The sequence below is a fragment of the Plodia interpunctella genome, chromosome 20 (genome assembly GCF_027563975.2).
Source record: "Plodia interpunctella isolate USDA-ARS_2022_Savannah chromosome 20, ilPloInte3.2, whole genome shotgun sequence".
Lineage (NCBI taxonomy): Eukaryota > Metazoa > Arthropoda > Insecta > Lepidoptera > Pyralidae > Plodia > Plodia interpunctella.
This window is the reverse complement of record NC_071313.1, coordinates 655488-679960: the sequence shown is the minus strand read 5'-3', so window position 1 is coordinate 679960 and position 24473 is coordinate 655488. Positions and strand designations below refer to the sequence as shown.

General features: G+C 38.2%; 1 protein-coding gene across 2 annotated transcripts; it reads left to right on the top strand.

The window, feature by feature from the left end:
* Positions 1-647: 647 nt before the first annotated feature.
* Pcf11 (Pcf11 cleavage and polyadenylation factor subunit) lies at positions 648-24134 on the top strand. Of its 2 annotated transcripts, none has more exons than XM_053760702.2 (18): positions 648-1042; positions 1133-1347; positions 2060-2185; positions 2271-2423; positions 2704-2877; positions 6870-6995; positions 8868-9633; positions 13585-13732; positions 14725-14869; positions 15490-15651; positions 16018-16156; positions 16547-18130; positions 18475-18802; positions 19317-19543; positions 20473-20693; positions 21232-21411; positions 21925-22099; positions 22535-24134. In XM_053760702.2, exons 2-18 carry the CDS (start codon positions 1195-1197, stop codon positions 22891-22893), a joined length of 5166 nt encoding a protein of 1721 aa, XP_053616677.1. In that variant the 5' UTR covers positions 648-1042; positions 1133-1194; the 3' UTR covers positions 22894-24134. The 2 variants fall into 2 exon arrangements, with proteins under 2 accessions (XP_053616677.1, XP_053616676.1); XM_053760701.2 differs by having other exon boundaries at positions 660-1042; positions 2271-2447.
* Positions 24135-24473: the final 339 nt, after the last annotated feature.

Genomic DNA, 24473 nt, shown 5'->3' with positions numbered 1-24473 from the left:
CTCTAGTCACAAGTTGTTTGACGTCACGTAACTACTAATAAGGAGTATTACTGCACATTTATCACAGTAGAGTACAGCACTGTATGTAGGTACACAAAAGCTTTGCCGCCTTTTGCTATGTCGATTAAAACGTTTATTTTAGAGTACTTTATTAATCCTTTTATCATGTAAGCATTCGTTTGTGAAAATATACAACACTGTAGCATATTCGGATGCCGAAATATTGGGAAAAATCGTTTTCCATAAGATAAAAAAACTTCGAAAAGTATGGGATACGTCATACGCTGTAAACTAAGCTAAGCCTAGCTAAACTAACTAAGCCAGTAAACGGTAGCTCGAAACACTTCACACGTGAAGACTTATTAATTGACTTCATACAGATAAGAAGATCTTCAGTCACAATCAAGTTTATATCAGTTTATGACCACAGTTAACCAAATAAAGCAGAACATTAGTATTAGTAAATCTGCAATAATATTGAAAATTGGCGCTTTTTGCCTCCATTGGCAATGTTTGTGTAGCTTAGTTGTACCAGTAGCGCCATTTACGCTGAGCTTTGCATAATATGCCCTGTTACTTTATTTTTTCAATAATATTTATGCTCTAAACAACCATGCAATTTAGTCAGTATTCTTTTCAGTTTTAATTATTTTTTGTATTCAATGACATACATTTTATATCTGAAGATTTACTTTACTTAATTTTACCAACTTCTAGCAACGTCTAGCAACTGGACATTACACAACATACGCAGAAAGGGCCCGCACGGGGCACAGCACTGCTAGCAGTTGGCAACACTGCGTACGGCGGCTGGCTGCCCCTGCCCTGCCGCCATTTTGTTTTCATTCTAATCCAAATCGAGCAGCACAGGTTACGTCAACTCGCAGCCCAATTTAATTTTTCATTCGTGCTTTGTAATTTGAGGAAATTACACGCGGTCGTGTTAGCTTATAGTTTTAAATTATGGACCAATAAGTGCTACGTGAGGTGATAGCTGTTTCAATGTGTTATAATCAACCAGTGCTGTGTAAATTCCGATAACGTAAGTTTACGTGTTACTTTGTAAAATATCGCCATATTGAGTAACCACGTAGGTAATTTGAGAGTTTAGCATCTTATTATTCAATTACAGTGATGTGCAGTTGAAGATTGTGCTTGGCATGGTGAGAGCAGGGACTACGGTCGCCACCCAACATGTCGAAAGAAATAGCCGAAGAGTACGCGTCGAGTTTGGCGGACCTAACCGTCAACAGCAAGCCTTTAATCAACATGCTGACGATTCTAGCCGAAGAGAACATCGACCACGCAGGAGTTATCGTTGAGACCGTGGAGAAGCATTTGGAGAAGGTGAATTTAAATTTTTCAGTATCACGGTGGCTTGGAGTGTTAAAATGCCACGATGTCACGTGAGCAATATGAATTATAGGGAAAGTGTTTTCATTGAATGACGCACAGTTTGTCGTGCCAAACATGTTAGTATGACGACTGAGTCGACACACTTTGTGACAAGTTCTACAAACAGGTATCTCCTTGAGTATTTTATTCTTTTCTAGATGCTAATCTGAAAAAACTTTAATGTTGATCAAACAACTTAGATTAAATACTGTGTTCTTATTGGCTGTAGATTGTGGCAGAATATTTATTTCTTTGTTATCACAATTACATACATACTGTATTAATCAACATTCAAATTGCCTCCATTTTAAAAGCAATTTCACTAGATTATTCATGATGTAATTATTGGAAAACATTACGAAATTTAGGAGATGCCTGTTAAAACATAGTTACAAAACCAAACATTTTACAATGTACCTTTATGGTATGTAGAAACCTCAAACAGCTATACATTTCAGTTGTGTAAGCGATTGTTGAAATAAACTTTTTCAAAACCGAGTTCTTATTTATTTTACGCATGCTGACTATTAAACAGGTTTCTAACTAAACATTTTGTCTTATTCTTTCCCGTACCATTTTAAAAGTTTAAATGGGACAAAGTTTGACATTGAAGTCATAGAGTCATCCGGGGTTTGGGACTAGAAAATATGTTTCCTCTACACAGGTACATCCAGACATCAAGCTGCCCGTTCTGTATTTAGTCGATTCAATTATCAAGAATGTTGGACGGGCGTATACTCAGAAATTCTCCCAAATAATAGTCAACATGTTCACAAGGACTTTCAAACAGGTATGTACCATAATCTTTCATTTTTATATGAATTATCAATTTTTCTGCCCATAGAATTTTTTGTTAATGTGATTTTATTCTCCAGGTGGATGAAAAAGTGAGGTCACAGATGTTTAAACTGCGGGAGACGTGGCATGATGTGTTCCCGGCCACAAAGTTGTACCAGTTGGATGTGAAAGTGAACTTGATTGACCCCGCGTGGCCGATACAGGCGCAGCCGCAGCAGTCAAACATCCATGTAAATCCAAATTTTCTGAAAAAGGTGTTTTTTAAGTTGATTATGTTTTCATCTTTGTTTAGCGAAAAATTTAATTGGCTATGCCATTTCTCCTTGAAATTGTATCTAAATTCATAATTTATTTTAAGTATTTACGCAACTATTTAGTTTCTACTGTCAATTTGTACAGACTTTTTATTTTGCTCTTACGATTTTTGCAAAGATTTTAAAATAAAAATATCTTGTCAACACTATTATTTTAGATGTCAGAACAATTTGTTGAACTTTTTTCTTTCTACAGCCAGTTGCAACAACCAGTACAGCGACTGCTCCTCCAACTGAAGATGAGGAGAAGATGCGAACTATCGTCGCTAAGAAAGAGCAAGAGCTTCTGATGCTGCAGCGCAAGAAGATTGAGATGGAGCTCGAGCAGGCCCGCAGGCAGCTCGAGATCACAGAGAAAAGTACTAAAATGGTGAGTTACATTTCTATTACCGGCCTCTTTTTCAGCCATAATGCATTTGGGTTCCCCTTTACAACCCTTTTAAACTAGTAATATTTCTTTACCATATGACTGCAAATTAGGGCTGTTAAAAATTATAATTTTCTACAATATGTGACAGTGCTGGAAGCGAAAATAAAACTTATACCTATATCAGTTGCTTCTCTCGCGCCCATTATAAAAGTCAAACAAGGGTAATTGCTACAAACTGGACATTCTTTCATATCATAAACGATAGCTTAGAAACTATAACTATTCATTCTCAATTCCACCAATAAGCCGCGCCATACAGCTGAATGCTTTCAAGTTTCGCAACTCTTGACTACTCAAAGACCGATATAGACGCGATATTGTATGTACCTATGTTCAAAACATCAATTGATAAACTGTGCCTTCTCGTTATCGTCCAATGATACAACTAGTTTTAAATTAATAAAATAATATTAGTTCGATATCGATAAATAAAAAAAAAACGTAATCTGAAATAAGCCATAGTTTCTAAATATTTTTAGTTTCATGAGGCATTTTATCACATGTAATAAAAAAAATATTGAGTTTTATTTTTCAAATATTTGCATAATTACTTATATAAATACGAATAAATACTGAACATAAGAACATGCAAAATTAATTTGAATTTATGTATAAGGCCTTGGAGATGCTTTTAAATGTTTTCTGATAATTTTTATCTGTGATAAATCTATTTTTACAAGGTATTCGATTTAAAAATTACATATAAACAGAAAACTAATGTTTTTCCACCTCAATTTATTACAAACTCATTTGAATTATATTCAATTGGATACTAAATTAGTTACTTTTTTGGTTGATCAAACATCAAGAATGAATACTCTTTCTAAAACTTTCTTTTATAAAAATCAATAAACAAAGTTTTGGAACTGAAAAGGTATTTAACGACTTATCATCACTCTCTTTCGTCTTTGTTTGTAAACAAATCTTCGGCATTTTTAAACAATACTGAAGGTGAATGCGGGTTCAGATTAGGCAGATAGCAACACAAAAGTCTCTAAATATGCCTAAATAGGTGACGACGAAACAGAAAATTCTAAGAATTACTCTAAATGCAAGATAATGCACCTTTTTGTTATGTTACTTAGGGAATGATCCTTTATGTCTAAACAATAAAGTAAGTCGTTACAATGAGATAACATACTAACCTTCTATTTAAATAATGAGTGTCGTTATGACAGACAATGGGACCATTATTTAAAAAGCCGGCCAAAATAACATTACAAAAGACTAAATTCAAAGAATCTCTTTATGACTCAATAGAAAACTATATCCATTTTTTGGAATTTTTTATGGTTTCAACCCTTTATGTAGTACCTAAGTTAATTACATTTTAACGAGAAAGTGTTATGACTCGAATTCCTAAGAACATATACTTATAGAATTAGGATCTCATTTAAATTATTAGAATTAGGATTGGAATTGGGTAGGCTTTGCAGTGAATTTTTCACGGAAACATTTATCAGTAGTTCAATCTACATATATGCAAAATTTCACGAAGATTGTGTAAGCAGATATAACGTGAAGAGGTAACAAACTTACTTTCGCATTTATAATATTATTACTAGCTGTTTACCCGCGGCTTCGTCCGCTTAAATGCCCTCTGGAATTAGTTTATTGGGATAGTTCACATAAAATATCCATAGGGCATTTAAAATACACACAGCGCCATCTAGTGTTTCTGATTCTGATGAGTGAAATCCTAAAGGAATAATAGTCTTTTCCGGGATGAAATCCCTTGTCTTTATCCATACTTCAAACTATACATATATGCTTTCAAGGAGATTGGTTGAGTAGATAGAGCGTAAAGAGGTAACAAATAAACTAACTTACTTTCGCATTTATGATATTAGTTAGGATAGTTAAGAATTGGGATAGTTGCGATGACATTTGCGGATTCTGCAATTTCCAGATAATGGCGCATTAATATCCTGTTATTTCTTAGTCTTCTAGTTACTATTTGTATTATTGAGTATATATACACAGCGTTAGGGCAATACGTGGACCGATCGGAAAATAGACCTGTCGTTTCAGAGGGATTAGCTGCGCCCCGAGGCTTCATTCTCGTGGGAAAATCTGGATAAAAAAACTCTGTTACTCAGGAATAATTTAGAAATCGATGGAGTAGTTCCGGAGACACAAACTTCCAACACTTGGTCTTAATATTAATGTAGTGTGTAATTTAACCTGCGGACCACCACAGAGGTAACAAGTTTGTCCCTGGAACCAGTAAGCTAATTCCATAAATATATAGGTTCACGAAAATGGCTTGAAAATTTGTAAAAACTCTCGCAGGCAACGCCGCGCTAACTAACTATATAGCAGGTATAGGTGCGACTATAGGTAGCAGGACAGAAGTGCCACCTATCACTTAAACTAGGTAGGTTGCCTTAGTGATTTAAAAGTCTCCATAGCTTACTTGATGATTATATTTATATATTTGTTTTTATCCCATTATTACAGAGTCGCATCCTTTGCTACAGAATAGACTCTTTAAATGCAGTACAAATATTACAACGCATACAAATAATAGAAGACTGTACGCGAAAAGCGAAAGCTAGTACAAATATAGGCCCACTTATATGTTTATCGAAAAACATTACAGAGTGAGTGAGGATTTTCAATGTCAAACGATATGACTTTGTGTGGCACACGCGCGATTATACACACTTAGTAATCTGCGGGTTATATCCGTGATCAAAATTGGATACCTCCAAAATCAAATTTGTTCAACAGTAGCGACACCCTCACCAGCCCGAGGACGGCGTGGATTCTGTTGAATAAGATGACCATTAGACCTCAAAGGTCGTCAGATCACATAATCATTAGTTTTAATTCAATTTTAAAGTCTGGTAGCTAAACCATTGGCACGCATATCCTAATTATATTATATTATAAATGCCAAAGTAAGTTTATTACTTTGTTTATCTACTCAACTAATCTTCTTGAAATTTTGCATACATGTAGTTTAAAGTATGGAGAAGGACATAGAGTATCCCGGAAAATTAACGCGGGCGAAGCCGTGGATATCATTTAGTATTCCATAAAAAAAACACGATGTTAGCAGTCACCACGCAAGGCTTCGATGTTATCTTCTAAACATGGCGGATGTTTTGATACAAACAATTGTATTACCTTAGTCGCCATATAATTTCAATAACATCCTGTAGGCATTGTTCGGGTTGAATACTTTATGTACATAGTTAATACGCCTGTGATCGATCGATCGGTCCCAAGTTCGATACCTACTCGTGTCACACGCAAGTGGTGTACCACTGACTCATGTATAAATAGCATCTATTAGACCACCAATTGCTTCCGGTCAAAGAAAATCCCTGTGAGGAAACTTGCACACTGGTACTCAAGTCCAGTTAGTTCCCTAATGTATACGACTCGCCTCTAGATGGCGGTAGGTAGTCGTAAAAGTCATATCAGATGTGTTTCGACGACTTGAATGAAATATTAACAATTATACACGCGAAAAGAGAGACTGGATAAAGATGTGTTTGTGTATAACTGTCCGTGGTGTCCGTACGTCTGTCTGGTAGCAATATGGCCCATATGTAATGCTTATCTACTTATATATTTATTAGATTTAATTAATTTTGACGTCAATAAGTGATGTATATCATCTAATTTTAGACGTCAATGAGTGATGTATATCTCATCCTAAGAGCCAGGCCCCATTGTTACGTTGCGTCGACGTAGCACGATCCAAATATGTGATTTTGATACGTGACGTGCGTACCCCTAATCTCCATATAATTTCTGCTAGGTCCGACTTAGCAATGGAACCGCGCTCTAAGTCAAATATAGAATTTTGAATTCGACATCCTCAGCACCAAAGCGTCGGAGCTAAGGTCCGCTTTCCTACTTCTACTACACTCCACGCACGGTCTGATGTTCCCTACTAATAGAGATATGTTTGTCAACAGCCGCCAGCGGCGCCTCCTAGCGCGACAGTAGCGCCATCTATCCCCCGGGCGCTCGTGAACCCGGTTGTGGCGCCCGTGGCCCCGGTGCCGGCTGAGCCGGTGCCTGTCAAACAGAGGCTCGGACCGGTAAGTTCACATTTTTATTTTCATGTTCGTTTCATGTAGGCTCCATACTATCGTCTGTCTCTGATGAGATGTCGACGCGAATGCACGAACATTGCGGAGTTTGTATGAGGGCTTTTATTTACCGCAATAAAAAATCAGCAATTTATACTGAATCCGACAAAATTTGGCGAAATGTTCGCGGATAGTGTGGAGCAGGCATCAGATTAAAAAAATAAACCTTTCTATATTGTGATCAGTCCCTTTGAAAACTTTGAAGTCTTCCTTTGAAGTCTTTAGGACATCTCCCAATAAGCTGGGTGCAAACCGACTAGTAAATGGGTGTGCTTAACTTGGCAAACACCCATTTTGCTCAATTTCTTCCCAAACATAAACCTATCTTGGTTCTCGCTCCCGCTAGAATAGAACCATCTTCTTGACAGCGGCAACATCATCAGCTGTCTTGAAGATTAATATACCTTAGTAGACTCGTACTATATTCACGGAAGGATATACAATAGGACCAGGACCAGGGAAAACCCTGTTAACCTATCTAAGAGAACCACACGTAAAGATATCTTTGTATCTTTATTATTTGTTGGCTTCCAAGGTGGTACGGCAGTGAAAGAAAAAACCAGCAACAACGTACTACAAGCTATTATTCCGTTTGACTATGTTTGTTGGTTTGCGTTAATCAAATCTTGCAAGTTTTTCGCCTACGTCCGCTTGTCGTACAGTTGACATTGTCCGCGTCTCTCCATTTTTCATGGCAATGCATACATGATTTTTGTGACGATAATGAAAGCTTGTGGCAAAAATGTCATTTTTGTATTAAGTTTATTCAAAAATTTGCAAAAATGCCATATTTATATTAAATTTGTAAGTAAATAGTAGGGGCCGTCTGCTTCTCCCGCGCAGATTTATTAAAGACAACTGAGGATAAGGACGTAAACAAATTATTCCTTTCCTATCGACTCCTTGGGCCTGTAATTATTATAAAATTTCGATTCCACCAATAAGATTGCTGTTCATCTCAATATGGCCATTGAAATTCGTGACTCTCGGCTGCATCTTGTTAAGGAATAAAGACTGCTATTGTCATTGTTGCTTCGGAAATCGTGGTAAAATTATTCTGTTCTGGTTTTTCCACCCGTGTACCGGTTTCATCAAAATTATATATGTTATAATTTTCTTAATCTATACTATTATTATAAAGAGGTAAGCGTTTGTATGTTTGAGGCGTGTAATCTTCGAAACTACCGAACCGATCACAAAAATTCTTTCACCATTAGAAAGGCACATTATCCAAGAATGCTTTAGGCTATATTTTATCTCAAAATTCCTACGGGAGCGTAGCCCCGGGCAACATCTAGTTGGATATATTCCTACCTATGCCGTCTTAGTTTAAGTTTCACAGTGATCATAGACGAGTTTATTATCATTACAATACCTCTGAACAGTTGGATGAGTCTATATTGTTGATGTTATTGTTTATTCATAAAGGAGACTTCATCAACTAGTTTTTATAAAACAATGTATGTTGAAGAAATAAAGATTTTTTCATTTTTTTCATTTTTTTTCATTTTTCATTCATTAAATTAACAGGCCTCTTCAATTTATAAATAGTCTGAAGTTGACACACGGGAAAACAAATTAAATATGGTTGTATTCAGAGTATCTTTGTACAGAAATATTTATTTATCAAACTTTATTGTTCCGAGTAAAAACGGAACAAATAGAACAAGAATTTAATGCTAAAAGCTATCTCAGCTAACCATATTAATTTCGTCCTATCAAACTATTCGCGCGATCGCGAACGTAAACTTCAGAACATTCCATAGTTGTCGAGGCCTGCTTCAGACCAATCAAATTCGAATGCAATGTGTTTCTTTCCAGCCGGTCCCCAAACAGTCGCGCATCGCGCCCGTGAGCGGAGCCCTAGCGGGCGCCCGCCGCGACCCGCGCCTCGCGCGCCGCGGCCTCGACCACGTCATGCCCACGCCCTCCATACCGCCGCCCATCGCCCCCAACGTCTTCGACATCAAACCCCTCGACAGAATACACAAACGCAAAAACGTCATCACCATTGACGTCCAACCTGACGTCCAAAACGACAGACCGCGAGACCCGAGGCGGCGGGACCCCCGACTCGATAGACGAGACAAAATCAGGGCCAAAAGGGAAGAGCGCAAACGCGAGGAGAGACGCGTCGAATCGGAAAAGAAAGATGAACCAAAACCGGAACCCATCCCGGACTTCATCAACAAAATACCCGACATGAAAAAGATAAGCAAACTCCCGCCTATACCCAAAATCAGCAAAGCGGACGACGCTAATAAAGAGTCGCCCAAAAAGCGTAAAGATGAAAAGAAAGATAAAGATGTTCGGGTCGAGAAAAAACCGAGACGAGACGGCAGCAACAGCAGCAAGGACTCCAACAGCTCCTCTCCTGAGAAACGACCTAAAAGCAAGGAAAAGAGAAAGAAGGAGAGACGGGAGGAGAAACAAGAGGAGGAGAAAGCGGCCGAAAGTGAAGTCGTCGCGTTCAAAGAACTCCGCAACTACCACAAGGAACGCTATATGAGAAGGAACAAGGAGAAATCTGAAAGTCCAGAGAAAATCGTCGCCGAATCTGAGGATGTACCCGTTTCTGAGTCATCAAGTAAGATATTATTGTATGTTAACAGAATGAGAGGTTAAGACTTAGAAATTGAAAGGCTAGTCGGTAACTGTGATACTAGTATAGGAACGGCAAAAAGATGTGTGAAAATAAAATATTTTTTAACTCTTGGAGTATTCATATTAACGTGTTTCACGACGGATCTCTTACCCTTTACTATTAAGGTTAAAATAGTGTATTAAGTGTTGATTTACAATATTGCACAAATCACTTAAAATTTTTCTCAGCGAGACCAGTTCACTTTGCACTATTTTATGGGTTTTTAATTGTGATTAACAAATGGTGGTTTTGCTTGCAACTTCTCAAATTAAGTAGGATTCAGATTTGATCTGGACTTAGGTATAAGGACTAAGAAGAATACACAAAACCGATGAAAAAGAAGAAATATTCAAGATGTTCCTGATTCATGAAGATCTCAATTTGGGTTCAATTTCATTGGATTTTTACGGCGAGTACCAAGAGTTTTAACCGCTTCAATTCTTTAAGGTTTTCTTTATGTCGGAAACATACGAGTAGGTAATTATATACTGGTTCTAAATACGTGATCGCAATATACAGGTGTTGCAAGTTAATGGAATTTCTTACAGTGTATGTATCATTGTGAAACGCACTATTCGTCTAACTCTTCGTTCTAAACAAAAAAATCTTCAACTCGACAATAATTCGTAACTTATACGTAAAAAATAATTAGCTTACACTAAGTAGGTTAAGAGTTTCATCCGTGTGAACATGTACAACAAATCAACCCTAATTTATTTAACTTTATCACAAAAAAGTAATTTTATCACAAATAAATTAATTACTTCAAAAACTCTTTGAATGACTTCTTGTTTTGTTAGTCAAAAAAATATTCCGTTAATTATATTAATTTTCTCTATACACTGCAAGTAATTCCAGATTATATTATGACAAATGGGTTTATTAAGTTAAATATCATAAGTACATATGTACATATTTCATGTATTTTTATTACGACAAGAAAAAAACAGCAATGTACGTCGAAAGCGTAAAGTTCGGCAAACTGTTGGCGTTAGTGTATTACCGGCATTATGTTGGGACGTCTTGGCGCAAAATGTCCTTTTCTTATAATGTCCTTTCTCATAATGTCCTTTTCTCGAAATGTTCTTTTTCAGAATGTCCTTTCTCAGAATGTCCTTTCTCAGAATGTCCTTTCTCAGAATGTCCTTTCTCAGAATGTCCTTTCTCAGAATGTCCTTTCTCAGAATGTCCTTTCTCAGAATGTCCTTTCTCAGAATGTCCTTTCTCAGAATGTCCTTTCTCAGGATGTCCTTTTCTTTTCTCGTAATGTCCTTATCTCATAATGTCATTTCTTCATTCTTCATTAAATCAGAATACCCTTTTAATAAAAAAAACTGTTTTAATCAGTTGCTTATCTAAATTATCATCAAAGACACACAAGGACAGTTTTGAGAAAAGGACATTATGAAAAAAGGACATTTTGCGCCAAGACGTGTTATGATTACAAATACTTGAACTACATACACATATATCGGACGAATTAATGTTATATTTTCATTGAAAATTCTATCATGTGCGAGTAAAAAGACAAAGAGTACGCACGCGATAGTCGGCAGTTCGTGCTAAGCTAGAAGGAATATTCGTCGTAGTCCAAAGAATTCGGAATATACCTTACAGGCACTGTTTCAAAAAACATTTTAAATCAAGAAAATACTCTTGCTACAAACTACTTGTATACAACAGCGCGATAGGCTGAGCGTGACGATAGTACGGTCGCGGGGTTATACAACACGTTCGATATGGAACTGCAGGTCAACGACCTGTGAAGAAGAGGTCAGTGCTATAGATTTCTGGGGACACCTGGGACACCTGACTGAAAACCGAGCAATGACTCTGAAGTCATTGCTCGGTTTTCAGTCAGGTGTAAAAACAGACAACAATAACGTTAGCAAAGCATGTTTAAAAAATAAATTATCCAGCTAGTTCTTCAAATCAAGACAAAGAAAAGTTAACATTGATAATTTTTATAATAATTTGTTTAAAACATCTACTTTTGCTACTTATGATCTTTAAGAAATACTTTTACACTCGAAACAAACTATCTGTACTATTTATTCTTCTTTTAAAACAAATGTCAGGTTTGAGTTTGAGCGAATAAAGTGGAATCTTCTATTTCACCTCGGATTCATATCATCTATCTAGGAGGGACCCAGTCGGGGCACATTACATCATCAATTTATTAGACAATCATCTAATTAATGGACTTTCACCTACGTATAGCATGAAAAAAAATTAAATCGTGTAATAATTATTTTTAATCGATAATATTTTATAGATAAGTTATTGAGGAGAGAAAGTACCTATATAGCTATTGTCTGTCTGATTTATATTTTGGGGAATAATAAGCCTGCATTTTAAAGTAATTTGCTTTATCACCTTTGAATCATCTTTTGACACAATGGGAAAAAATGTGCGTATCCATATGGGAATATCTAGGGCTACCATTATATAGTATTATATAGTTCATATCAACTTTGAATAATTAACAAACTTCGTTAAAATATATTTTGTAAATTGTTAATACTTGTGTATTTTATTAAGGTAAGTATAAGAAGGGAAGGGAAGGGAAAAGAAGGGAAGAAAATAGGCCTGTGATTAAGTCAAGAGAAGACAGAATACTTCCTAATGAGAAGATATTAAAATACTAAGGAAACATAAGAAAGGAACATGGATGGACCCATTGAATCATCAAACTGACTTCCTTATAGACTAGGGGAGTCGTTAAATATGGGTAATAAAATATGGGTCTGGGTAAAACGTTGCCAAAACCAAGTTTATAATTTCTTGGACATCAATTTTTTAGGTCACCAAGGTGGAATTTTAATGTCTGAGCGAAATTAAACTATCTGTTGTACCCAGGTACACAGCCAGCTGTGCAATTTTTTGTAATATACTTTAATCATTTCTTATACTGCCATACATGACTATAGTGTATTTGTATTTGCGCTAAGTATGTTTTGTTTGACTATCGCATCTTTGTGAATAAACTAATATTTGTGAATTCCGGAACAGCAAAGTGAAATCACGGGACAACGTGCAAAATTCTGGGACAAGTTGCACGGTAACTGACATAAAAGAGAGGCACACAGGGACCAAATATGCTTCTAAGTTGAGGGATTTGATTACATTTATCCTAGCATCTTCGACTAAATAATTTTGGTGTGTTCACTACCCCGTAGACCTATCCCAAATTCACTAATATACATGTCAGGGCCAGAATTTCTTAATGCCAGAGTATAAGGTTAACGACCCGCATATAGCCCACTTGATACGAAACAATATAGGATTTCTTCATGGTGCGTTCATACTGGAGACAAGAAGTGGAACGCAGATGACAAAACCTTTCTCTAGTGCCAATGAGTTTTCGGGCCAAAAATATTAATTTTCGATTTTATTTTTAAGCCATTATTATTCAAGGTAATATTAAAAGAGTAGTTGCAAGCAAAACGCTATCACTTGGTGAAATCAAAGTGATAACTATGTATATACTTTGTACAGCCTTATAGATATATGTATAGTAAGTTAACTAAAATATTGATAAGAACAAAATAGGTTAAAAAGTACATAGTAATGTCTCTGTAAAACCTAGTCATGTACCTATGTAACAAATGTGAAAGTAACATCCAATTTTACTCTTAAATTATTTGTTAACAAACTGAATTGTGGAATGTAATCACATCTGAAAATGAACTTCATAAATTCTAATAAATATATAAATACATAAAAAAATAAAAATCGAATAAAAAATGAAGTGTGACCGAGTATCGATCCTTGGGGCACACCGGACAAGTAAGTAGCATGGGACTATGGGAACGACGGTGAGAAAGATAAAAGGTTGAATGCAGTTATGCAATTGTAGACTTTGATTACATAAAAATTAAGTCGTATTTTCAGATGCACCAGAAGTGGCCGAAAACAAGGATATTGACCTTAGGATTTTGCCCACCGTGGAGGTGAAAGCTTCACCAGTTACTCAAAAGAGACCTTCGACTGAGCTGCTTGAAGGAAAGTCGAAGAAGAATAAACATGACAAGTTCGATATGTAAGTATCATTCACATTGCACTTCATTTTTATTTGCAGTGGCGACCTGGTCACCACGCCCGGTTGCCATTTAGAGGATCTGGGTTCGATTCGGGAGCAAATATGTCTACTTGTGATCACATATATTTGTCTACGGTTCTGGGTGTGATGTGCTTGTCTCCGTGTTTGTGTCCATCGGATCTGCGATACAAACTTAATGCTTTGTATGGGCCGTTGAGTGTTATCCGTTTATTTATTTCTACCGACTCTATTCTAACTAGCTGTTGCCCGAATTTCCGACCGCGACAAAAAATAGCCTATGTTACCTCCAAATATTTCCACGCCAAAAATCACCTCATCCATCCATTGCACCACACCGGTTCGACGTGAGAGAAGGTCAGACGCACTTTAACATTTATAATAGTAGTGTGGGAGGAGTGGTGGTGATCCAGAGGTTAAGACGCCCACCCGAAAGGTCCCAGGTTTTTATACCAATCTGATTCATGTGTAGTTCGTAGTTTCCATCGACCACCATTTGCTTCTGGTGAAGGAATACATTGTGTGGAAACCTGCACACTGGTTGACATTTACTTTACCAGTGTAAACTTTACAGTGTGTATGTGTTTACTTTACAGTGTGTATGCGACTACTTGTCAAATTCAAACATAAAACTCTTTATTCAATTTAGGATTATATACATCACTTATTGACGTCAAAGAATTACTTAAGTCTACTGCCGACTTCCAAAGCGCAGGTGAAGAAGAAGCGGCGCAACAAACTTCACCGCAGCCTTTTCTCCAAGGACGTCAATTAACAAATATAGGTCTTATACATTAGTAGTCGTAAAACTCGCGTCAGATGTCTCTAGGCGACTAAGGAAATCTATAATACCAGTACACTGAGATAAACATTAACACACTCTATAAAAGGGATCACTATAGACTGGATGGATATGAGAAGCAGGCACCATATTCTTCATTATTACACTGGTATCAAAGAACATACTCTTTCAGTCTCTTCGGCAATGAGGACGTGGACCTCCGTCAGCTGCCCCAAGTGGAAGAGGTGTCCGCTCCTCCCCCGCCCCACATCAATGACTCCCCCAAAACTGAGGGCGACATGGACGTGGATTTGGAGCTCGAGTACTCTCCTAAGAAGGTAATGTATTTATTTTATTTTAAAATAACAATAGCCAATTACGCGGGCGCGTCGCGCGTCGTTTCGAAGTTGTTCGTCTTTTGATTTTGACTAATCAAAACTGTTGACTGAAGGACTAAATTGTAAATGATAAAGGTACCTTCGGGATAGTTTTATTGCATGTAGTTTGCAACTGTACTGTGGTAGTAGGTGATGAAATAAATAAATTTTAAAAAATATGTTGCAGATTACAGAAAGAAAAGATAATATATGTAACTAAACCTCAACGTACTTTTTCCCGTGAAATGCATCAAAATTTATGAAGAATACGTCTCAATTTATGAATTTCTTTATTTATGCTTTCAAAAGCCAACGCCTTAGACAACAACATAGTCAAATAATTTATTCACAAAATATACTTTCTCAGGCACTTTTTCACGTAAATATTTAAATTATATACTCAGTATGTATATTATTTCTAAAAATCTGAAAAAAAAAACCAAAGAAACTCATTTCAATAATGTTGGTAGAAGGGTTTACCATTATAATTTTTTAATATAATTTTCAAGTATACACCTTTGCTACTCGAAGTATAATGTAATCTGTGCTTTTGCTTTGATATTAAAACTATGTCAACACAGGTTCGCCACGCCAAGCCAGTGTTCACCAAAATTGATGGAGACGTGGACCTCAGACAACTGCCGCAAGTGGAGGAAGCCGCTCCGGCGAAGAGCGAATCTCCTAAACCTGCAGACGACAATATGGCGGTAGACACGGAATCGGCAATGAGATCTCCTAAAAAGGTAATGTTTTTGACACATTTAATTAACAAAATTCATTAATTAAAGTGACATGTAATTATTATTGGCGACCTCGGTGGCGCAGTGGTAAAGTGCTTGCCTCTGAACCGAGAGGTCCCGGGTTCGATCCCCGGTCGGGTCATGACCTTGGATGTTTATCTGTATTAAAATATGGTATCGTTGAGTTAGTATCCCATAACACAAGTCTCGAACTTACTTTGGGGCTAGCTCAATCTGTGTGATTTGTCCTAATATATTATTATTTATTGTATTTGGTTAAGTAAATACAATACAATAATTGTAAACATGTTTGTAATATGCATTTTATTTTAGAGCCAGTCAAGTAGCCAATTTATTCTTCTTCCCCAGGACTGGAACGAGGTGAAAGAGAAATCTGAGGAGGTGAAGAAGACTCCTTCGAAGCTGGACCTGGTGCGCGCGAAGCTGGCTGAGGCGACCAAAGTCAAGGACGGCTTGGGACGACCGCTTTTGTTCAGCAAGTCTCCTAGTAAGTCTCTTATCTTTGCTTGTTCCAGTTACATTCGGGTCTGTGCCCCAAACTGGGATTTCATCATTATTTATTATGTAGACGCATCAGCTGCTGCAGAAGCTGCATGTTTATTATTCGATGAATAAATTATAAAGGTTCGGCTGTGATTTTTAGACGGTTTTGCTGTTTTTGCCTATCAAAGGTCGAGGTAAAAGTTAAAGCGTTTTATTAGGAACTAGACCTTCACAGGCACTTTTGCACATCAAATTTTAAATTATATGTATACTATTTATTAAAAAGCTACTTATTACTGGGCTCCTACATCCACGGGAGAATATAGAGTGGTGCTATTCTAGTGCGGGAACCACATTCTCTCTCTACACTTCTTATGTTGTCAATTTGTTGCAGGCGTTGAAAAGGAGCGTCGGCGCACCCTCAGCTCTGAGGACACAGACCTGCGCAGTGAAAACACCGACGATTTCGACGCGAAGGACCACAAAAAGGCCATATCCATCATCATGAGCCAAGCTAAAGAACAATACAGCGACGGTAACATCGATAAGAACCAATACAACGCTCTTATGTACCAGGTCTTACAGCTGAACGAAAAGTTGAAGCTAAAAGAGGCGAAACAGAGGGAATCCTTCGAACAATCTAAACGGAAACTCCAAGCTAGCATAGACAAAAACCACAAGGTAGCCAGTCCCAAGACTTCTCCGAAAGATATGAATAAATTCGGCGATATCGACGAGAGAATCACCCCAGCATTGTTTTTAGACACGCCGCCGGACAGCCAACAGGAATACTTGAAAGATTCCGATATGAGAATGTCCCACCAGGATCTGATGGATGGACCGAGTAGAAAAGGGTTGTTGCCCTATCCGCCGAGAATGCCCGCGTTCGGTCCCTTCCCTGGCCCCGAGAGACCGATGTGGAGAGGGAACAGACTGAGAATGGAAGAATTCGGTCCAAGAAGATTTAGAGGACCAAACCCACAGTTTTATAGAGGAAATAGAGCATTAAGACCTCAGTTTGAGCCGCCCAGACCCATGATGCCTCCATTGCCAACTCCTCAAATGGGAACGTGTCAGGGTGAATGTCCTTTAGCACCATACGAACCGAGTGTGCCTCCTCCGCCTTTAGGCGCCTCTGGTATTATAATCCCGCCAACAGATTTCAGAATCCTAGAATATATTGACCAGGATCCGATGAAAACTATTCAAATTGATGGTATACCTAGAGAGATTAGGTTTTACGGTGATACCGCTGTCATAATGATGGATTGGGACGACCCTAGAGAACTGAAATTCTTGCCGGGAAGTAGGAGAGTCACATTTGATAACAAGGACTCTGTTGTGCTGTCGTTCAACGAAGGCTATAAGCAAGTGGAGATTGACGATCAAGTTTTCGAAATGAGGTTCGGCGCACCCACGAGAGAGCTGTATATAAACGGGAGATGGTTCGAGTGTTTCTTCGGCGGGCAGCCTTTAGGAGTAATCATTGATGGCAAACCAAGATTAGTGCATCTGGAAGGGCCGTTACCACAAGTGGACATCGGTAAAACGAAGCGGCAAGACTTAGTGGCAGGAAAAATTAACTTGATAGTGAACGCGACGCAGATGTTTCCGATATATTTGGACGCGAAAGTGCAGAAGTTTCAAATCAACAATCAGTATTTTACTATTCGCTTCGTGGACTCTTTAAGGACAGTTCTGATAAACGAGCAACCGTTTAAAGTCGAGTTTGGGGATTTGCCTAAGCCGATATCTTTGGGCAATGAGAAATACTTTATAAGGTTCTCGGCCCTTCCTCGCTTCATAAAGCCTGGACAAGTGCATATAGCTAACATGGAGGGTGCTCCCTTAACCGTGCCGCCGGAGATGCCCATACTCGGCTTTGAGCAGATCCACGACCAGAACTCGATGGACGTCGACCAGGAAACGCCTCGGCCGCAGAAGACGCCTAGTCCTGAAACTAATCTTGAAAATCAAGGTAAATTATATTTTATCTAAACGTTATGTTTATGATTTTAGTTTTAGTAGTAGTGGTAGATAGTAGTGTGTGCGAAATTGAGTTTGTTACTTCTCCACGATTTGTATAACCAACCAAACTCTTTGAAGTTTCACATTGACTGACCTTTTGACCTTTCATTTCAGTATAAAATAAGTAGTAAGTCATCCAAAAACGGAGCTTGGAGCTTTGCCGTTTTTTCCCATTCCTGTGAATATGTCTGGGAATTCACTCTGTGTTCTTCTGGGAATTCACTCTTTCTTCTTCTAGTACCTATATTGATTTTCTTAAAAATGCGTAATAATTAAAACATTTGTTTCCTCTAGGCCTGGATATGCTTGCAAGTGTGATGCCTTCCAGCATCGCCCCGGCCTCCGCCTCAGAGTACAGCTCAGCAGAGCCTTTCTTCACGAAGCCAGACAAGATTCCTGGACTCGAAATACCTGCAGACGAGAAACCCAACCCTATGAATCCAATACTACTCGCTAACATGAATGTGAACGATTTGTTTGCTAAGTTGGTGGCTACTGGACTGGTAAATTTGAAGAATGAAACGAAGGAGGAACCCAAAGCTGAGCCCAGTCCGGAGAAGCCGAAGGAAGACAAGAGTGTGGTGCATAAAGTTGACTTGTTGAAGCCTGAGACACTTAAAGTGTAAGTTTTCTTACAAGTTTTTGTTCGTTTTCATTTGTTTGTCAAATTTAAATTAGTGCTAAATGAGTCGAGATGTGTCTTGGCTGGTAACAGTCAATGTTTTTTAATTTAATCTTGACAAAATTATTGAAAATGTGTACAAAAGGTGGACTATCTCTATATGGCATTTTCTGGTAGTCGACCATCCAACATTCAACCCCAATTCTTCGGAAGATATGTGGCCGTCGGTCCCAGTCATATTTGCAGTGGTCCAAAACCGTCAATATGCATTGGGCCCACATTCGTCCATGAGGAAGGTCTGTCTGTATCCCAGTAGTGGGGATGTCTAATGTCTGTAGACAGTTTAGTGATAACTTGAAACTATTTTTCTGGATAAATAAAAAATGTACAAAAAAAAATCGCTGCTTGCTGCGGGGGGCCGCAGCAAGCAGCGATTTTTTTTTGTTTAGTGTTAACCCTGTAACTGTTTTTTCCGGATAAATAAAAAGATAATAATGTAGGAATCCCCCCGCAGCAAGCAGCAGGCGCTGGTGTGGCGGCTGTACGGCGGCATGCAGTGCAGCGGCTGCGGCGCGCGCTTCCCGCCGGAGCGCACGGTGCGCTACAGCCAGCACCTGGACTGGCACTTCCGCCAGAACCGCCGCGACCGCGACTCTGCGCGGCGCGCGCACTCGCGCCACTGGCACTACGACCTCTCCGACTGGGTGCAGTACGAGGAGCTCGAGGACCTCGAGGAGAGAGGTCAGTCAGTCAGTCAGTCAGTCAAATCAATATTGTTAGGACAAATCGCACAGGTTGAGCTATATAGCCCCAAAGTTCGAGACACGTGCTATGGGATACTAACTCAACGATATTATATTATATTTTATAATAAATACATATAAATAAACATCCAAGACCCGGACCAAAAAAAGATCATTTTCCATCATGACTCGACCGGGGATCGAACCTGGGAACTCTCGGTTCAGGAAGGCCACGCCACCGATTTCGATAAAGAGGTCTGTGTCCACATCGCGATCATTATTATTACTTTTGTTTGTATGAGGAAACCCTCACGCCGGTGGATAGTTTAGTTCTCTAGTGTACATGCGACTACCTGCCACTAGATGGCGTGATACGTAATAGTTCGTAACAGTCATGTCAAATGCCTTTAGACGACTTGAATAAAATCTGACACCAGTGTTAACAATAACACACTCGATATGATGATAATGACTATTGTTTATTTCTTTTATTTAGTTATTATAGCATAGTACAGTCAACAACACATCAACCGAACCAAATTCATTACAAACTCGCCGATGTTAACGCGCTATAGAAATGCATGCAAGGTAACGTGATGTTGAGAGTTGCTTGCGAGCTTCGGCCGCGTTCTTTTCGTGCGGACACTCGTAACTTATGGTCTATATCTCGGATTCTAAGCAATATGTCGCGATGAAACCTATACGAAATTTTAAATTGGACGATCCACTATACAACCAAAAAACCGCAACAAATTCTAGAAGTAGTAGTTTAGTTGGTAACTTAGTTACCGCTATGAAAAACTAGCAAACTGAATTCCAAACTACACAAAATCTATCACGGTAATGTATAGACATTGCTTTCTTTTTCGATGTACAAAATATTTTTCCTTCAATATTTGAAAACAAATTTTAAATGTTTTTAAACAGAAAAGAGTTGGTTCGAGACGGGCGGGGGCTCCGCAGCGGAGCGCGAGGCGCCCGCGCCGCTGGCGCCCAGCGCCCCGGCCGGGGCACCTCACCACCACTGCGCGCTCTGCGGCGACCACTTCGACCAGTTCTACAACGAGGACAAGGAGGAGTGGCATCTCAGGAATTCCGTCACGCACAACGGCGACCACTACCATCCGATGTGCTTCGAGGATTATAAGGTAAATTGGAAGCTGCTTTTTGTAATAGAACTAACTAATATTATAAATGCGAATGTAAGTTTGTGTACGATGCACCGTACATTTATGCTAAATCAGCGGTTGCACCTATTCACCTCATTTCGATAAAATTATATTCAGTTCGCATTCGGTCGACAAGTCGTTCTCATATTACATCGCCCATCCTAGTTCAGTTACAAATTCTATCAATACATATAATTTTATCAATTTATCGGAGTGAGTCGGTCTGTGGCCTCACAGGCCTGCCGTCTCGCGTATAGCAGCGCTAGATATTTCTCAAAGCAATGCTTCGTTTTCACGTAAAAGGACGTACGACGAAGCAACACTAAAAACATTGTCGTTAAAGTATAAAGTCTGTAACGCTTTCATGCTTCTGCCGAAGACCCGATTTCAAACAAGCTATTTATTTCCAAAAATTTTGTAAAAAAAATTATTGAAACGAATTGACTGATAAACATTTATTTCATGAATAATTTTCAGTTATGTCGCCATATTGTTAACACCTTATTTTCGTTTGCAGGCGTCTCTCACAAAAGTGGAGTCGGAAGCGGAAGTGGTAGAAGAGGTCGCCATAGACAAGATAGACCCGGAGGAGGCCATAGAGATCAAGGACACAGACGAGATCAACTCTCAGTCTGACAACGAGTCCGAGGTCGAGGTCGTTGAACCCGAGCCTGAACCCATCCCGGAGCCTGTTGAGGTCAGTGACACTGCTTTCAATTTTCATATATTATAAAAAGAAGTCTCGCCGTCGTCTCGTCTGTCTGTATGAACGCTATAAACTCAAAAACTACCCCACAAATTTTTGTACGGTTTTCACCAATATTGTGACTCTTGAAGAAGGTTTAGCTGTATATTTATTATGGTTTTACCTGAGCGTGGTCACACACGGATATTTGTTACTTTTTATGCAAAAACTACCTGCATGGTATTGGATGACACGTAGTCTATTTTATTGTAGAAAAAAATAGATTTTGCATATCTTTTGTTTCGCATTCGTATCATTATGATTAAAGTGCGACAGTCACAAATAAATTGTATATAATCTTTCTTATGAATGTTAGTATCTTAAGGGTCGTCTACGACTCACGTGAGGTTTGAAAGGAAACATCACAAGGTGTAGTAAGATATCAGGTGTGTGATTAATGGACAGCCCCTTTATCTAATTTTAATCTATCAAAATTTAACTTCAATATGATCAAAACGGTAACAGATCGACGAGGGGGAAGAAGACGACGTGGTGTTCAAGGCGGAGCCGGTGGAGCAGGTGGAGGTGGAGGACGACGCGGACACAGACGACGAGACGGCGCTCGCGCGCGCCGAACGCGACCGTGAGGCCGCGCTGCTGCTGGCGCACGTCCGCGTCAAGCTGGAGCCGCGGGACCCCGGTCAGTTAACATCTCTGAACATCATATTTGATTCTAATTTAGTGACATTCAAAAGCTGTTATATTTCACTATTAAATTCACTAATATTAAGTTCTATCTGAAACTAAATAATAAAATAACTTTGAACTAATATCTGTTTGTTAAATGTTTACTGGGTGTGTATGCAATAAATTCTATTCGGTTTAATACAAATGTTACTTACTATAATGCAAAAGTAACTCTGTCTTTAGATCAAAATCTGTCATTTTGCTCATTTGTCATATTGCAAACCTCATTTTGCTAATCTGTCTTTTTACTATTCTGATCATTTGTGACAAACTAATACCTGACGATTTGCAAATCTGTCACGTTTTCATTCTGACGTGCTTTGTCGAAACCTATTCGAAATATATTTTCCAAGAGTCCTCGAGTTAACCTCGCTCTCAATGTTCACAGACGACGAGCCAATAATAACAGCGGAAGAGGAAGTCGCGACCACCGTCGCGGACACGACGCACGCGCGCGTGACGTCTACCATCGACGGCAACGTGCAGCTGGACGCGGCGTCGCCGGCCGCCGCCGCCGCGCCGCTCGGCGGCATCCGCATCAACATCTCCAAACTACCCGCATTCGTGAATAACAACACCAACGATCAGATGTTGGAAGACATCAGCGCTGATGATGAACCACTACCCCCAGGCGAGGAACCGGAATTGGAGTACAAGTTGAAGCCGAATTTAGAAGGAATACACTTCAGTAGGCAACCTCCTGTGCAAAGGGGAAGTGAATTGTCCGGATTGTGCTCTATCATGTAACTGCTCAATGTACTCAATGATGGTAGATTACACTCAAATTTCGAAATATTACGTCACATTGGTTTGAGTTTAGTAGGAAAACTTATGGGTTAAAACTCATCGCCTCAGATAGGTGATAGCTTTAGTTTGTGTTGTATTGTGAAACTGATTTTTTGTAAATTGTAAATTAAATATTGAATTAGATCCTACTACTGCTTAGTAAAGAATTTTCTTCATTTTTTAGTTCCATAACAGTTAATTACTAAGTTTGAACACATTGAAAATATGTGACTAATATTTGTGATTTTTCAACTACTTAGAGTTGTAGTATCCAGTATTTCGGGTATAATCAAAAGTGTCGTAAATTATTGAATACTTCTAAAATAAATCATAGTTTATTTGACAATTATTAATCACTCATGTATTTAAAGTACACAATGAATGCATCTCTTTATCTGTATAGGTGAAATAAGCAAGATTACGTAGTATTACGTATAAGAAACATTGTATATTTTGCCCTTATTCTGAGCAGAAAGACAGACATGTGATATCGATTTCTCGTGTAGAACGTTTTTCTAACTTGATATTGATTAGGAAATTAAAATTTTGAATTGAATACATAAAGGGAAGAATGATAATGTTATTCTATTTTTGCCGCATGGCTTTGAGACGTTATTTATTTATGGATGACCATCGTTTATTTTTTAATCTGTAAATCCATAAAAATGTTCAGTAGTTATAATTTTCAGACTTGTTTTCCCATGGAGCTCAATTCTGAGTGTTTGGGACGTGGTGAAGTCTGATTGTTTTCTATCAATAAATTGTCAATCAAGTAGCATTGGCTACATAAATGGTTTTTATAAAATGTAACCATTATGGTTTTATACCATTTTATTTAATGAAATGTGATATTAATGTTAAGTTCCTTGTGTGCATCGATATGCGTTAGGTTCTATTGACGGTGTGTAATCTAAAGTGTATATTAGGACTTGTAAATTAGCTGTATATAATTGTATGTTGAGTTCTGTACTATATTGAATCTCTAACTTCCTTAACATAATAAAAATTAAAAGTTAAGACTTATTTTTATCACAACCCTATTAGCCTAATTAGTTCTTAATCTTTACAAAATAATCGCCAATAAGTGGTTTTTTCGTTTCTTGTTGTATGAAGTTGTAACCTACGGTGTAACTTTTGTTTCTTCGAATCAATTGTTTCAACTTATTACTTTAATATGTAAATAAATGTTTACACTGATGAAACGGTTTCTATTATTGTTACAACCTTTTAGTTGCAGACGCCCATCCATTTACTTACATACAATGCACATCTTGGCAAAAGACTCAAAAAAATCAATTATCTTTTAACGATCAACTTGGCATAATACTATACTACTACTATTGACGTCAAAAAAACATTTAAAACTAACTAATAAACTTGAATATTCGACTGTGATTTTACAACCAGCCGTCAACCCTCACTGGGAATGCTATTGTCGCTTATCAGCTGAAGATATTTATGTATTCATATTTTTTTTCCTAACTACCTTTAATATAATAACATATCATTATTCTGCCCTCTGCTGACCGAAAGGTCTACTT

Coding starts and splice junctions, on each gene's coding strand:
- Pcf11 (XM_053760701.2), top strand. CDS start 1,195: ATGTCGAAAGAAATAGCCGAAGAGTACGCGTCGAGTTTGGCGGACCTA. Junction 20,694..21,231: donor TGTGCTTCGAGGATTATAAG/GTAAATTGGAAG, acceptor TTTCGTTTGCAG/GCGTCTCTCACAAAAGTGGA. Junction 21,412..21,924: donor CCATCCCGGAGCCTGTTGAG/GTCAGTGACACT, acceptor AAACGGTAACAG/ATCGACGAGGGGGAAGAAGA.